General features: G+C 34.4%; 1 protein-coding gene across 1 annotated transcript in view; it reads left to right on the top strand.

The window, feature by feature from the left end:
- The window catches only part of LOC145687313 (cell adhesion molecule Dscam2-like), a 1,291,367-nt gene that overhangs the window by 1,230,324 nt on the left and 46,624 nt on the right, over positions 1 to 14,419 (top strand). Inside the window, exons 19-21 of the mRNA XM_081760775.1 lie at positions 4,743 to 4,918; positions 8,385 to 8,531; positions 14,113 to 14,268. Coding sequence (XP_081616901.1) covers positions 4,743 to 4,918; positions 8,385 to 8,531; positions 14,113 to 14,268 — 479 coding nt within the window. The remainder of the gene's footprint in view (positions 1 to 4,742; positions 4,919 to 8,384; positions 8,532 to 14,112; positions 14,269 to 14,419) is intronic.

The raw sequence follows: 14,419 nt of genomic DNA, 5'->3' as shown, positions 1-14,419 counted from the left end.
TAAAAAAAGGTACTTGTTCAGAAACATTCACAAAAGCCTCGGACAAGGACTGATAACTTGGCACGACCTCGGCAAAAGAAAATGGACATGAGATTTGGAACATGGAATATTAGAAGTCTTTATAGGGCAGGCGCGTTAAAATCTGTTACGAGTGAGTTAGAGAAATACAGGATGGACCTAGTAGGAGTTCAGGAAGTTAGGTGGGAAGGAAATGGATCTGAGAATTCCGGAAATTTTACGTTCTTTTACGGGGAAGGAAATAAAAATCACCAGTTAGGAACAGGGTTTTTCGTTCACAAACTAATATTACCAGCAATTAAACGGGTTGAATTTGTTACTGACAGACTTTCTTTTATTACTCTCAAGGGACGGTGGTGTGATATTATTGTTTTAAATGTACATGCTCCAACTGAAGATAAGGGTGACGATATAAAGGATAGTTTTTACGAAGAAGTGGAACTGATATTTGATCAACTCCCGCGATACCATATGAAGATTCTATTAGGGGATTTCAATGCGAAGGTAGGACGAGAGGATATTTTCAAACCGATTATAGGGAACGAAAGTTTGCATAAGGAAAGTAATGACAACGGTGTTAGACTCGTGAACTTTGCAACATCCAAAAACCTAATCGTGAAGAGTACAAAATTCCCACATCGCGACGTTCATAAATACACTTGGACATCACCAGACGGAAAAACGCATAATCAAATTGATCACGTTTTAGTAGATAGAAGAAGACAATCTAGCATAATTGACGTCCGGTCGTTTAGAGGGGCTGATTGTGACACTGATCACTACCTGGTAGTAGCGATAATACGGGAGAGATTATCGTTCAATAAAGGTAATATTCAATGTCCGAAAACGGAGAGATTTAATTTAAAGAAATTAGAAGAGAGCCATGTAAGAAAGGAATACCAGATTGAAGTTTCGAATAGATTCTCGGTTTTAGAAGACTCGGAATGCACTAGTGTTGAGGATACTTGGATTGAAATTAGAGATAGCATTAAAAGTTCAGCAATAGAAAAATTGGGACACGCGGAAATACGTAGGAACAAACCATGGTTCGACCAAGAATGCATTAAACTAGCAGAGAAGAGAAAACAGGCAAAATTACGGTGGCTACAAAATCCGAATGAAATAACTACACAAAATTTCGCAGATACCAGGCGGGAAACTTCCAAAACTTTTAGAACAAAGAAACGCGATTTTTTGAAAGCTAAAATTAAGGAACTTGAAGATAATAGTAAAAATAAAAATATTCGGGACATGTATAAGGGGATAGGCGAATTTAAGAAAGGATATCAACCTCGTGCTTATATATTAAAGAAAACTGACGGAACAGTTCTCACTGATACGGATAGCATCTTAAATAGATGGAAAGATTTCTTTGACGACTTGCTGAACACGCAGCCAAAAACTAATGCGCGTGGAGAAAAGGAGATACACACCGCAGAACCGTATATTCCAGAACCCAATCGAATAGAAGTAGAAGCCGCTATAAAGAAATTAAAGAAACACAAATCTCCGGGTGTGGATGAAATTCCGGCTGAGTTAATTTTAGCTGGAGGCGAAAAATTGTGGAACAAGATACACAAACTCATTCTCCTTATCTGGAACAAGGAAGAATTGCCACAAGAGTGGAAAGAGTCAATCATTGTTCCAATTCACAAGAAAGGTGACAAAACTGACTGTAATAATTATCGAGGCATTTCTCTTCTGTCAACATCCTATAAAATCCTTTCAAATATTCTATTAGCAAGACTGACCCCATACGCAGATGAAATTATTGGAGATTATCAGTGCGGATTTAGACGAAATCGATCAACTATCGACCAAATATTTACCATTCGCCAAATACTCGAAAAAAAGTGGGAATACAATATCCCGGTACATCAACTATTTATTGATTTTAGAAAGGCTTACGACTCGGTTAGGAGAGAAACATTGTACAACGTTCTTACAGAACTTGGAATACCGAGAAAGCTAACTGGATTAATTAAGATATGCTTAAGTGAATCCCAAAGTAAAGTCCGGGTAGGAAAATTTTTGTCCACGAGCTTTCACGTCCAAAATGGCCTGAAACAAGGAGATGCATTGTCGCCATTATTATTTAACTTTGTGCTGGAATACGCTATAAGGAAAATCAAAGATAGCAACCAGGGCCTAGAGTTGAACGGTATTCACCAGGTTATGGCATATGCTGATGATGTAAATTTAATAGGGGATGATAGGAGAACAGTAGAAATAAATGCAGAGATCTTATTAAACGCTTGCAGGGACATGGGTTTAGAAGTAAATGCAGAGAAAACTAAATACATGGAAGTGCGTCGGGACCGTAATACGACAAATTGTGGGGGCGTTAAAATATTAAATAATACTTTTGATAAAGTGGATACTTTCAAATATTTAGGATCAATATTAACAGATGAAAATCATATTCACGAAGAAATTAAATGTCGACTAAAAGCAGGGAATTCGTGTTACTATTCGGTTCAAAACCTCTTGTCGTCGCGAATTCTGTCGAAAAATTTGAAGCTTAAAATATATAAAACGATAATCATGCCTGTTGTTCTGTATGGTTGCGAAACATGGTCACTTACTCAGAGGGAAGAACATAGACTGAAAGTATTTGAGAACAGGATCCTGAGAAGAATATTCGGACCCAAGAGGAACGAGAATGGGGAATGGCGGAAACTTCATAACGAAGAACTACATAGTTTATACGGTTTACCCAACATTGTTAGGGTCGTCAAGTCTAGGAGGCTTAGGTGGGCAGGTCATGTAGCTAGAATGGAAGAAAGTAGAAATGCTTTCAAAGCCTTGACTGGAAGATCCATAGGAAAACGACCATTAGGAAGACCTAGGCGCAGATGGGAGGATAATATTAAGATGGATCTCGCAGAGATAGGAATACAAAGTAGAAACTGGATGCAATTAGCTAAGGATAGAAGTCAGTGGAGAGCTTTTGTGAACGCGGCACTGAACCTGCGGGTTCCATAGGCCATAGAGTTAGTTAGTTAGTTAAGAATGTTATCTATGGAGTATGTTCATTGGTAGTGTCGCATTTGTTATCTGCTACAAACAGCAAATGAAGGGTAAGGGGGAAAAGCAACGAATATTCATGTGTGTACTTTAACGAGTGTTTGGCCTATCTGTTGGTGACTCTCGGTACTATTTCACTGCGTACAATAACGAATGTACAATAACCTTTAACTTTATTAAGTGATCGTTCATGTAATTCAACCCTATTCATTTTGTACGCGGTTTTCAATATTACAAAGCCGTTTTCTCGAAAACGTAGTTTTGTGACATTCCTTTGTTTTTTCCCCTTACCCTTCAAATGTGTCAAATTCCAAGTACTATAAGTTGTAAACTCAGGCTCGTATTTAGGTAAGTCCTATTCTGTGCTTGACACAGGGCGGCAGAATTTAAGGAGTGGCAATTTTTTATTTTATTTTATTTTTTTTTTAAGATTCACAATAAAGCAATATTTGAAACTAGCAATCCGCAGAGTCCCACGCAAGCGTGAGAAAGTATGTAGTTACTAATTAGCTAGCTTATCTAATTATTTTTTAAAAAAGTCATCCTCTCCTACCTCCACCCCAAGATGAAGATGAACAACATCAAAACTGATACCGTTAAGTTCAACGACCTCGAAAACTATGAATTCAACACTAATATCTGTCGTTTTCGATTACTTTTAAAATCTCGCCCCCTCCCTGGGGAGTAGAGTATGACCTTGAAGTTGAATTGGATTAAAACTGTCACTATTCATCTCATTGACACCGAAAACTGTGAATTCAATTCTGACATTGGTCGTTTTCAGGAGGGCGGCAAAATTTTTGCGGGGGCGGCAAATTATTTAGAGCACAGGGGCGCAGAATATATAAATACGGGCCTGTAGTAAACAGTTCTAGATGTGAACAAACTAATTAGTGTATTGTATTGCTCAAAAATTGCCGTTGTTGTTTGATACCCCACATGAGCCCCTTTTTATTTGAAGAAGTTTATGTCGATCCAATATAGCGGATTTCAAGATAGCAGGTATGATCTGGAAGTGCTACAAAACACAATTCTCTGACCTGATTTGCATGGTTGACGTCCGAACTATTTTATTCACATTTGTTTCAGAGAAAAGGGGTGTTAGAAATATAGCACTATACATCGCTTTCCAGATCCACGATTCCATGTGCTTTTCTCATACTTCTAGTGCTCATTAGAAGCTAAAATTTGCGTCAATATATTATATCCATCCCTACTTTATGCCAGAAGTTGTTTCATTTTGCTAACGCACCGATGAAGTGATGAAGTCCTACTTGTTAGACAATTTGCCATAGTGATACAAAGAAAAAAAAAAGTACATATGTAGCTTAGAAAATAGAGTAGTGGGTCCGAGGAACCTTCCTTCCCCATGGAATTACCTGGAATCATTTCACTTCAATACCGGCCAGAATATCAAATGTAGTCTTATCTCCCATGCCTCCGAATTAAATAAAGTATGTATCTGGTCATATTGGCCAACCGGGCAACAATTTTGTACTGTTGACGGCAGCTGAGTTTGTTTCTATGAGTCATGGTAGTTAACAAAGAAAGTTGTAGTTTCTTGTATAGAAAACGAAATAAATCGTATGTGTTTCATGTATGAGAGTATATGTATGATTGTGGGCTAAGAAATTTTAAAACAACTTCTTTACTTTTAACTATATAACATATTACTGAGTAGGATTGCTTTATTACAGCTCATCCGATGAAATGTATAATTTCACAACAGTCTCAGTAGTTGGAGATCTACCAGGAGATTATCGTCTTACTGATTTGGAAAAGTTTACAAAATATATCGTAGTTGTTCAAGCTTATAATGCTAAAGGTGTTGGTCCATTATCAGAACCAGCCATTGCAGAAACTTTGGAAGATGGCAAGTACTATATTTTGTCTAATATGTGTAAATCATATAAAATGTATGTTCTGTATTAAGAGAAACATGTTATGCCATTGTACGTAATTAAAACAAAAAGTTCCTTCACAATTTTGTGTTAACCTGTTCATTAAATTTACTTGTAATCATTTATAAGTATAATAAAAACAAAATAATATGAATTCAAATCCGAAAGCAAAGCAGCCGTCAGAACTTTTGATTACAAACAAAATTAGTCGTAGGATCAAGATATTTAGTCCCCTCTGTGTAGAGGTATTTTCATATAATTTATAGGTATTACTGTTAAGTATGTCATTAATACAGTAAATAATATTGTGCAAACCCCCCCCCCCCCCGCTTTCTTTTTTAGTGGGAATTGAAGTGAACCCTAAGTAGCTATTTGAATGGGTGCCTTTAAGTATGATTATGCCTGTATTCTGTTAGGAGTAATTTTGTATTCTGTGGTGTTGATAATATTGTGAAAACTTTTGATTAATGTCGTGCCGATGGTAGTCTTAATGTAGTTATAAGTAACACTTTTCATTTGTTTGGTGTGTTAATAATAGAAGATTAGCGTAAAATGTATTTGAATCTGCCATCTTTTCTTGATTGATTTCTAAAAAAAATCAACGTAATATGTATGATGTAAATAGATTTTCGATACCCACAATTTCATTTGTTTTTGCATAGAATACGAAAAAACAATAAGTCTTGAAAGTCAAATTAAGTGTATTAAAAAATAAAAAATCAAGTAATACAATGCTGGCATAGTAGGTATTGATTATGTCACTCACGTTTAATTCTAATTTCTGAATAATTCTCGCATTTTGGAGTTTTCGACTCTCCTCTTAAATCGTAGTCACTAAAAAAAGTAGTAAAAGCATCAGGAGTATAGATAAGAACACTAAAAAGAATGGAGTGACTGGGGAACAGTGACAAAACATCTTGTCACGCGTGATAGCTAAAATTTCGCTCTTACAGTTATGGTATAACTTACTGTGGAATAGATTAATCAAACTGTATCCTTTAGTGTGAAAAAAAAAAAAAAAAAAAAACAGTGGAGACTACCGCTTACAAAATAAGGTTAAAAACTTAGAAACAACAAACTGGCAGCAGTTACAATACTGGGAGCAACTGTTCCGGAAAGCCTTCTGAAGATAGTGATGTGCACTTGTGAAAGGTTATGTAAAAGAAATGTACTTGAGTGTTCATTTATGTGTGATCTGTGGGCGTAGTAACCCAATGACGATTGAAGAATGTGATTATGACGAAACATTCATTCAATATACTGTATGTTAAATTCAATACATACTAATAAAAAAGAAAAAAAAATATTATCGGGAAAACAAAACAACGGAATAGCAATAAAGCACACATATTGGAAATAAATGGTTTTCGATCTAAAATTTTTCATTGAATATTTCAGTTATTTCAATTGAAAAATTGGAATATTTTAAATTACACCAGCTATTTGGACTCCACACAGGTAAGGCGCGCGATATTAAATGAAAAAGTATCGTATCCAATTCAGCAAGATTTTCCTTTGAGCTCTCATCATACCAATAATACAATATTGTTCCCCATATCATTTTTGCATGCCTTTGGATTCCGTTTGGGTTGTCTGCTTAATTAGCAATGTTGCTTTTTCATAAACATAGGGCGCCTTATCAATGTGCAGCACAAACGGTTCATACAATTCGAAATATTCCACCATTTTAGATTGAAAACTACTTATTTCCAACAGCTTTCCTGCTTTCTATTTGTCTCACCTTTAGTCATAATGGAGTTGGCTTCTAATTCCGGACTTTTGATACACCCTTATCTTCACTGATTTATATTATTATCAGTTTGTTTTCTTACTTGTTTTGATTCACTGAAATTAGAAACAGTTGTAACAAGTTTTGAAGGATTTTGATTTTAAAACTAGAGAAAAATGGTACCTTATTAGGCACTCACTGCAGACTGCATCCTTGCCAACATAAAATCAAATAGCTCTCTTATTTTTTTGTGATAGAAAGATAAAACATATGTCGTTTTAAAGAGGTTAGAAGGGCTTATAATATTAAAGCACAAACACTTGCTAGTCCTTTACAGTCAACGAGATATTTATATTTAATCTTTAAAAAAATAATTCAAAAAAAGTAAAGTTTTGCAGTTTATGTGGAAATATTTCAGAGAAAATGTTCGACAATTTATTCTACAAAATTTCCAATTTATGTCTTTCATTTTGTTGTAAAAATGAACTTTCTGGCTTTAATATGTGAAAAGTTATATGCATTTAAAGATTTCACTATGGATTTTGGAAGCAGCCATTTTGATAACGCTATAGCTCTAAAACTCGCAACGGGACTCTTGGAGACCTTTAGTGAGATGTACGGCATAAGCAGTACTACATATTTCAGCGGATTTTGTTTTGTTATTTTTAATGTCTGGGTTTGGTTTCAATTTTGATTAATTTGACTGACTAATAGTAGGATGGTTTGGGCAATGATTAGTTACTCACTTGTACTATTTTATATAATAGAAGATTCAAATCAAGACACTGAAAATTGATTTAAATAGCCAATTATACTTGACTATATAGGAGAGTCAAAAGGATTGTAAAGGTTAGCTCGTAGAAGTCTTCGTACCATAGACAAAGGTTATGTGATACGTGGACCTACAAGTCCATATGGGATCCAAACGATAGAAGCTCGCATCGGAGGTCAAACTCTCTTGCACCAAAATCAAAACAATGTATATGAAAGAAAACTATGTAACTTCTATGATACACAAAAAGTTAGTTCAATGTGTATATACATACACAAAAAACAATCGGTTGATTAGTCCATTTATCAATATTATGTAAGTTCAGTTACTCGAAGCACTGTACGGTTCTAGAATTCCAAGTATGAATTTGAGTTAAAGCAGGAACTATTTAGTTTTTTTTTATATATATGTTTTTTTTTATCACTTTATACTATGCAAAATATAAGTATGTTATAGACTAATTATCACATAATTTGCAAATATCATTGATGAATGTACTAGTGGAAATCTTGTCGTTATCTATTATAATATATTGTTAACTAGCGGCAGTAAATACTTATTCTTAAACATTCACATAGAATACATCTGTATATGGCTGTGTTTCGAACACCAAGCTTGCATAACACAACCTGTGATTTACCCGCCAGATATGAGTGCTCTCTGTTGACTTTCCGTATTTCTCTCTAACGATAGTGCTTCCTCTCCAGAAGAACATAATGTAGATAAGGTATATCAGTATAAAGCACCTTATCATGATGTTCATGAAGGTTCTGCCCCTCAAACTGACGATCCTTTTAGGTAAAAGTTTCTTTACATCTGTCATACATATTCCTTAACCATAAACAATTTCTGAATTTTGTTTTAAATTAATTCAACTAACACATTTCTCACGAATCCGAACGCCGCCTAGAAATTGATTTTCTTTTTGTATTTTCAGTTCCAAGTGCTCCACCACAAGAAGTTTTGTGTACAGCTCTGACTTCGCAAAGTCTTCAAATTAGCTGGCATCCACCTCCTTCTTCCCGAGTCCACGGTATTATTCAAGGATACAAGCTCTTTTATGAGCCAGCAGAGGAATGGTATGGTGGGTAGTAGTATGGTTCTTAGTGAAAAGCGTGTAAACGGAAAAAAATGTAGAAGAACTTTTAATGTAATGCATGCTTCTAGGATACAGTAAATTACACAATGTCTTTCATTTCTTCTGAATATATAAAAAGTAAAACATTAGTACTAGGTTATTTCCAAATTAGTATCTCATGTTTACGTTAAGGATGTGAAATTGTGCGTGCAAAACCGAGTAATCTCACATCCAATTTCTCCATATATATATATATATATATATATATATATATATATATATATATATATATATATAATCTGGTTGAAGTGAGTGTTCAGTTTTAAAAAAGTAATGACGGGAGAAATAGGATACAGGAAGGTAGATAGTGAAAAGTAGAAAGATGGAGTACTGAAGAATCGTCCAGATATTTAAAGATAATATTTACATTGAAAATAGACATAAAGATCAATGGGCGATTGGGGCAGCTGAAGTACATGAAGAAATCATTGAGTATTGATAACAGAACAGGGTTACCAATGCAGTGTTGAAGAAAATAGTACAATGGAAAAAAGGGTAATGACTATGTGGAAGTAGGATAGTATCTGATGAGGAATAAAGGTGTGAAGAAAGTTAAATGAAGAAGAAAGAAGGGAAACAGAAAATAAATGTGAAAGAGACATTAGTAAAGAGTACGAAAATATGAACAAATGTATGGAGAGATTAAACAAGTGGGAATATATCCGAAAAAAGTAATAAAATAAAAAAGTAGAAAATAAAAATGGAAAATTAGTTAATGAGGGAAAGAAGCAGTAGGTTAATGAAAGGAACCTATCGAGAAAATATACAATAATTAGAACGGATACGATAGTATAGATATTGAAGATTAGAAACTAGTAAGTAAAAAATGCAATTGTTGATGAAACTGACAATGAATCAAGAGAAATTTTAGAACATGAGGAATGAGAAAGTAACTGGGAAAGATAATATATCTATTGATTTAATTAAAAAAAATATAGTAAGAATGGAGAAAAGAAATGTTTCACGCAAACCGATATGTATGAAATGAAAGAATTCATTGTCAGGTGATTGTTTACAGCCTGCAATAAGTCTTTCGGAGAAGAAACCTGTACAAAAGTAGTGTTAGGAGTAGAAAACAATTAGTTTAATATCATATACAGTGAAAAGTTTATTGTAAATATTGAACAAAAAGTTACAGGACAGAACGAATTAGAAAGTTGAAGGTTTAGTAATGGAAAGGGTACAAGAGATCCATTAGTTTACATAGAATAAACTGTAAAACCGAGAAAAGAAAGAAAATATATATTTGTTTAAAACGGTTTGTAAGTGAACTAGTATATTTCAATAATAGTGCGCAAAAAGGAGTATTGGTATGAAATGGAAGGATACAAGATTCATAGGAAACATATGTGAACCAACTGACAAAGGTTTATAATAGAAGTAGGGATGACAAAGGAAAGTGTAATTAGAAGAGTAGTTGGACAGTTGATGTTTGACAACATTATTCAATATCTACTTAGACAGATAGCTTTAAAAAATGAAATGAAATGAAATCTTTCAGTTTAAAGTCCCATGATAATGCTCGTTAGGCTAACAAAGATGGGTGATTAGGGCAACTAGACGATGATGGAAGAATTAGCGGAATGAGAATGTGGGAGGAAAGAGGAGTATCCCCGAGAAAACTCATGGACATGATGCTGTCCACCACAACCTTGCTTGGCCGGGATCGAACCAGTGACCCCGCCATAGGTAAGCGCTCCACAGTTGTGCTACCGTGCCCCCAATAGCTAAGAAAGATCTGCGTAGTGTAGATAATATTCTGGTAAAAGACAGAAAGTACTCCTTTTTCAGATAATCTGAAATGGAAATTAACAGAATGTTATTAAATTTGAGAACAAGAATTTTAGTAATGATCCAAAAAATGCATCGAAAAATTGCGATCTTGACCAATAATTAGTTTTTGGATCAGGAGCAAAAAAAGTTTGGAACGGCTCCTAAATCGGGTTTTCGTATTTTTTACAGAATAAGCAAATTATACTGAATTAAGTGATAGTTTGGGTTTGGCTACACTGTATGTAGTTCTCCAGATATAAGGCGTACAATAAAATGTTTGATTGAATGAAATATATTGAATTTTTTTGGATCAGGGACCACAAAATTTTTGAACGGTCCCTAAATCAAGTTTTCGTATTTTTTACGGAATAAGCACATCATACTGGGTAAATTGTTAGTTGTGTTTTGGCTACACTGTATGTAGTTCTCAAAATATAGGGCGTACAAGAAAATGTTTGATTCTATGAAATATATTGAATTTGAATGGTTCTTAAATCGAGTTTTCGTTTTTTTTTCTTTTTTTTTTTTACTACACTATAAGTAGTTCTCGAGATATAAGGCTTACAAGAAAATTTTTGCCTGAAATATATTGGATTTTTCGATCCAAAAAAAAGTAGAAAATATATGAAATTGAAATAAATGTTAAAAAAAATAATTGAATAGCGATTCGAGCGAAAGAAACAGTGCCAAGTATAAACATTGGAAGAAAGAAAGGAGAACAGCTGATTAGTTTTAGGTACTCATTGTTCGTGAAGACCTGAAATGTAGCCTACCGTTTAATTAACACCGTCAAAGAGCAAGTCAAAGACTTGGTCTGTCAAACTATAAGAACATTGTTCTCATTAAACTAAGTACGTACAGGGTTAATGTTATCTTTAGTCTAGATGTTTTCAATCACTTCTCTGGCAACTCATACACACGCGAATATAACATGCTACTCTAGATTACATTTAAAAATACCCTAATGAAAGCTTGTTTTTTCAATTCACTTATTTCATATACATAACTTATTGAAACATTACCTACATTCAGCAGTAATCGTAGGCTCCATCAGTGGTAAAATTTCTAGCATTTGTGTATGCTCTCTCTTTTTAAAGAGTACCACAGAAGCCTCATGGTGGAAATGTTTGTGGCTTGTCCTAGTAATGATACCGACTTCTAGTGCTGCATAGTAAATAATTCAAGTGTAAATCCTGGTTAGGATCTATAAAAAAAATAGTTTAGATAAGTACGTAAAATGCGACACTGATAAAAGAAAATAATTATTGTAGGTAATTAAGGGCTATTGATTTGATTCTGTACTCATGTTTCTACATTTAAGAAAAAATAATGTTATAGTATAAATATAATATAATGGAGGTAGTAATGTTTGAACATTACGAACATTCAAATGGCGAGAGAGAGAAAGAGAGAGAGAGTTTGTTTGTTTGTTTGTTTATTTGTTTGTTTGTTTGTTTTGAGATGAGTTTGACTACTATTCAATTATAAATAGGTATACATACATGAAGATAGTATACATACAATGTTAATGCAACGTTCGATTTAAAAAGATAGTTGGAATATAGATCATTCTAAAAATACTTCTTAACTCTGATTTCCAAAACACATCAGAATATAATTCAATACGCCACGGTTATGCCCTTTAGGCTAAAGGAGACAAACGATTTGTGAAAGTGAATGATTGTGAAAGTAAATTTCTTGTGCTCTTCCATCGGGAATTGAACTTGAACCCGGAAAACACATGCATCAAAGGCACACGTGCTAGCCCTAGGCCAGCAGGGAGGGCTATGCAGTTCAACTTCAATATTTTTTGCTGAGATATCTATCTCTATCTTATTTTTTAAAATTAAAAGTCTATTTACTGTATTGACACAGTAATGACGGAGCACATAATGCGAAATTATACATAGATATGTATTGGATGATGGTAAGCAGTACGCGAGGCGGTGTTGTACAAATTCTTGAGCGTACTATGTAAGATGTTAGTAGTGCAGAACGGGAGACTGACTTGATTTTTAAAGAAGGCAAATTGTGAGTGCAAAATTAAATGTAGCAAATGTTTCCAGAGCAGCAGAGAGGTTGTGTGCTAGGGTGTTAGGTGTATCGAAAGCAAGTGTCAAATACTTCGTCATACAGACTTCCTAGCAAGACGTAGCCCTCTTCCCTAGCGCGCGCACCTTTGGTGCACAAGTTCCCGGATTCCAGTCATGGTGGGAGAGGATCATATGCACTACAATGTTTTAGGTCCTACTTCAAACTGTAGGTTTCGTTATATACAGTCATACTGCTTACAAAGGACTTAAATACAGGTCAATTCAATCAATCGTTGTAAGGCAATCAAACAAGTGGAATAGTGGACGGAAACTATGCCTAAATGACAGAGATAGCTAAGTGTTGAAAAGGATTGTCACAAAGAACCTTAGGATAATGAGGAACAATTGATTGCAGAGCTCAATCAAAATCGGAACAATTTGTTTCTAGAATCACATTGCCATGAGATCTGCATAGCCTCAACATTCGTGTCAGAATACGATTTCAAAATCTCTTTTTATCGTTTCCAACACGGTAGCGAAAAAGGTCTAAAACAAAACAAAACAAAACAAAACAAAAATGATCACCTATGATTGGTCCGATGAATCATTTTTCTTCTTGTTTCCAAACAATCGGCAGAAGAGTCTCTCTGTCAGGACGCTCTCCGTTGCGTCGGGGTGAGCTAGAGGACAGGTCCGCTATAGGAACCCTCTGCCTTCTATTGTTTACACTCCCATGGACCTCTGGCAAGTCACTACTACGCGAGCGTCAATTCTGAGAAACGAGCATTTGGTCTCTCGAAACGAGCATTTGATCTATACGGTCACGCTTGAAGTCACGACCTTCAAACTGTTACCAGCATGCATTTTACAGGCCCAGTGATCATGCTGCCCTCTACGGTGGTGGGTGGCCCGGCCCCCTTCAAACTCACAAACCAGCATGTCCTCTATAGACACACTATGTGGTGCGAATTTCATTCGAAAAAAGACGATGTATTCAGAATGTCCCTAAATGTGTTCCTTCCAGGGTTTTATCATATAAAGAAGAAATTAATAATATTTATCTTGATTATATAAATAAAACTAAAAATTAATTTTACTTGATGGACATTAGAAATGAAGAAATTGAATATTATCTAGCAATGTGTTTTCTCTAGTTAGAAATTAGAGTACGAATGCGTATTAGAGGAATGACAAATGCATATGAAAGTTGAATTTGAATGAGTAAATATTGAATGTTGCTGACATTTATTCGTGAAATGCCACATTGTTACTGATCAAACGTAAAATTTGCAAAGAAAGTGATCTGGCTATAGGATTGTACGGTAATTCCTAATTCCAATGTTTCTTTAATTTGCTTGTTATTCTCACTCAAACATTTCCTTTGTTAAACAATGAATCAATGACTTACAAAGATATACTTCTGTTGTAATTAATGCGAAGCATTTCAACAACCGATTTCTTTCGCAAGGTAAACACACTTTCAAAGCGGATAAACTTTATTTCATTCGTTCTTCCAACCTTTATATTCGTAAAAGTAAAACAGAATATTACCGAAAATTCTGAAGAAAATTTACTAACCTAATCTCTTTTGTACAGATTCTATCTCAGGTAAGGAATTTTTCTTAACATTAGATTAATTATAATCATAGAAAATACTTTTATCTCTTTAAGCGTTGCTTTTAGTGTTACATAACTCTGTAAATAAGGATGATATTTTCCAGATGACGTAAATGCAGATATGAAAATTACAACAGCTTTAACTACCGTTCTCCATGGTCTGCAGCATTTTACCAATTACAGTGTTCGTGTTCTTGCTTATACAAAAATTGGAGATGGAGTGCCTAGTCCTGTGACGTATTGCAGAACGGAAGAAACAGGTATGGAACATTTCTAACAACTCATGATTCGTGCATTGTATTACTCTTCTATATAATAATAATAATAATAATAATAATAATAATAATAATAATAATATAGTAGTAGTAGTAGTAGTAGTAGTAGTAGTAATAATAATAATGATGATAAAGA

This window comes from Thermobia domestica, chromosome 6, assembly GCF_964235325.1.
Source record: "Thermobia domestica chromosome 6, izTheDome1.hap1.1, whole genome shotgun sequence".
NCBI lineage: Eukaryota > Metazoa > Arthropoda > Insecta > Zygentoma > Lepismatidae > Thermobia > Thermobia domestica.
Note: the sequence above shows the minus strand (reverse complement) of the source record. Positions and strands in the feature narration are given on the sequence as shown.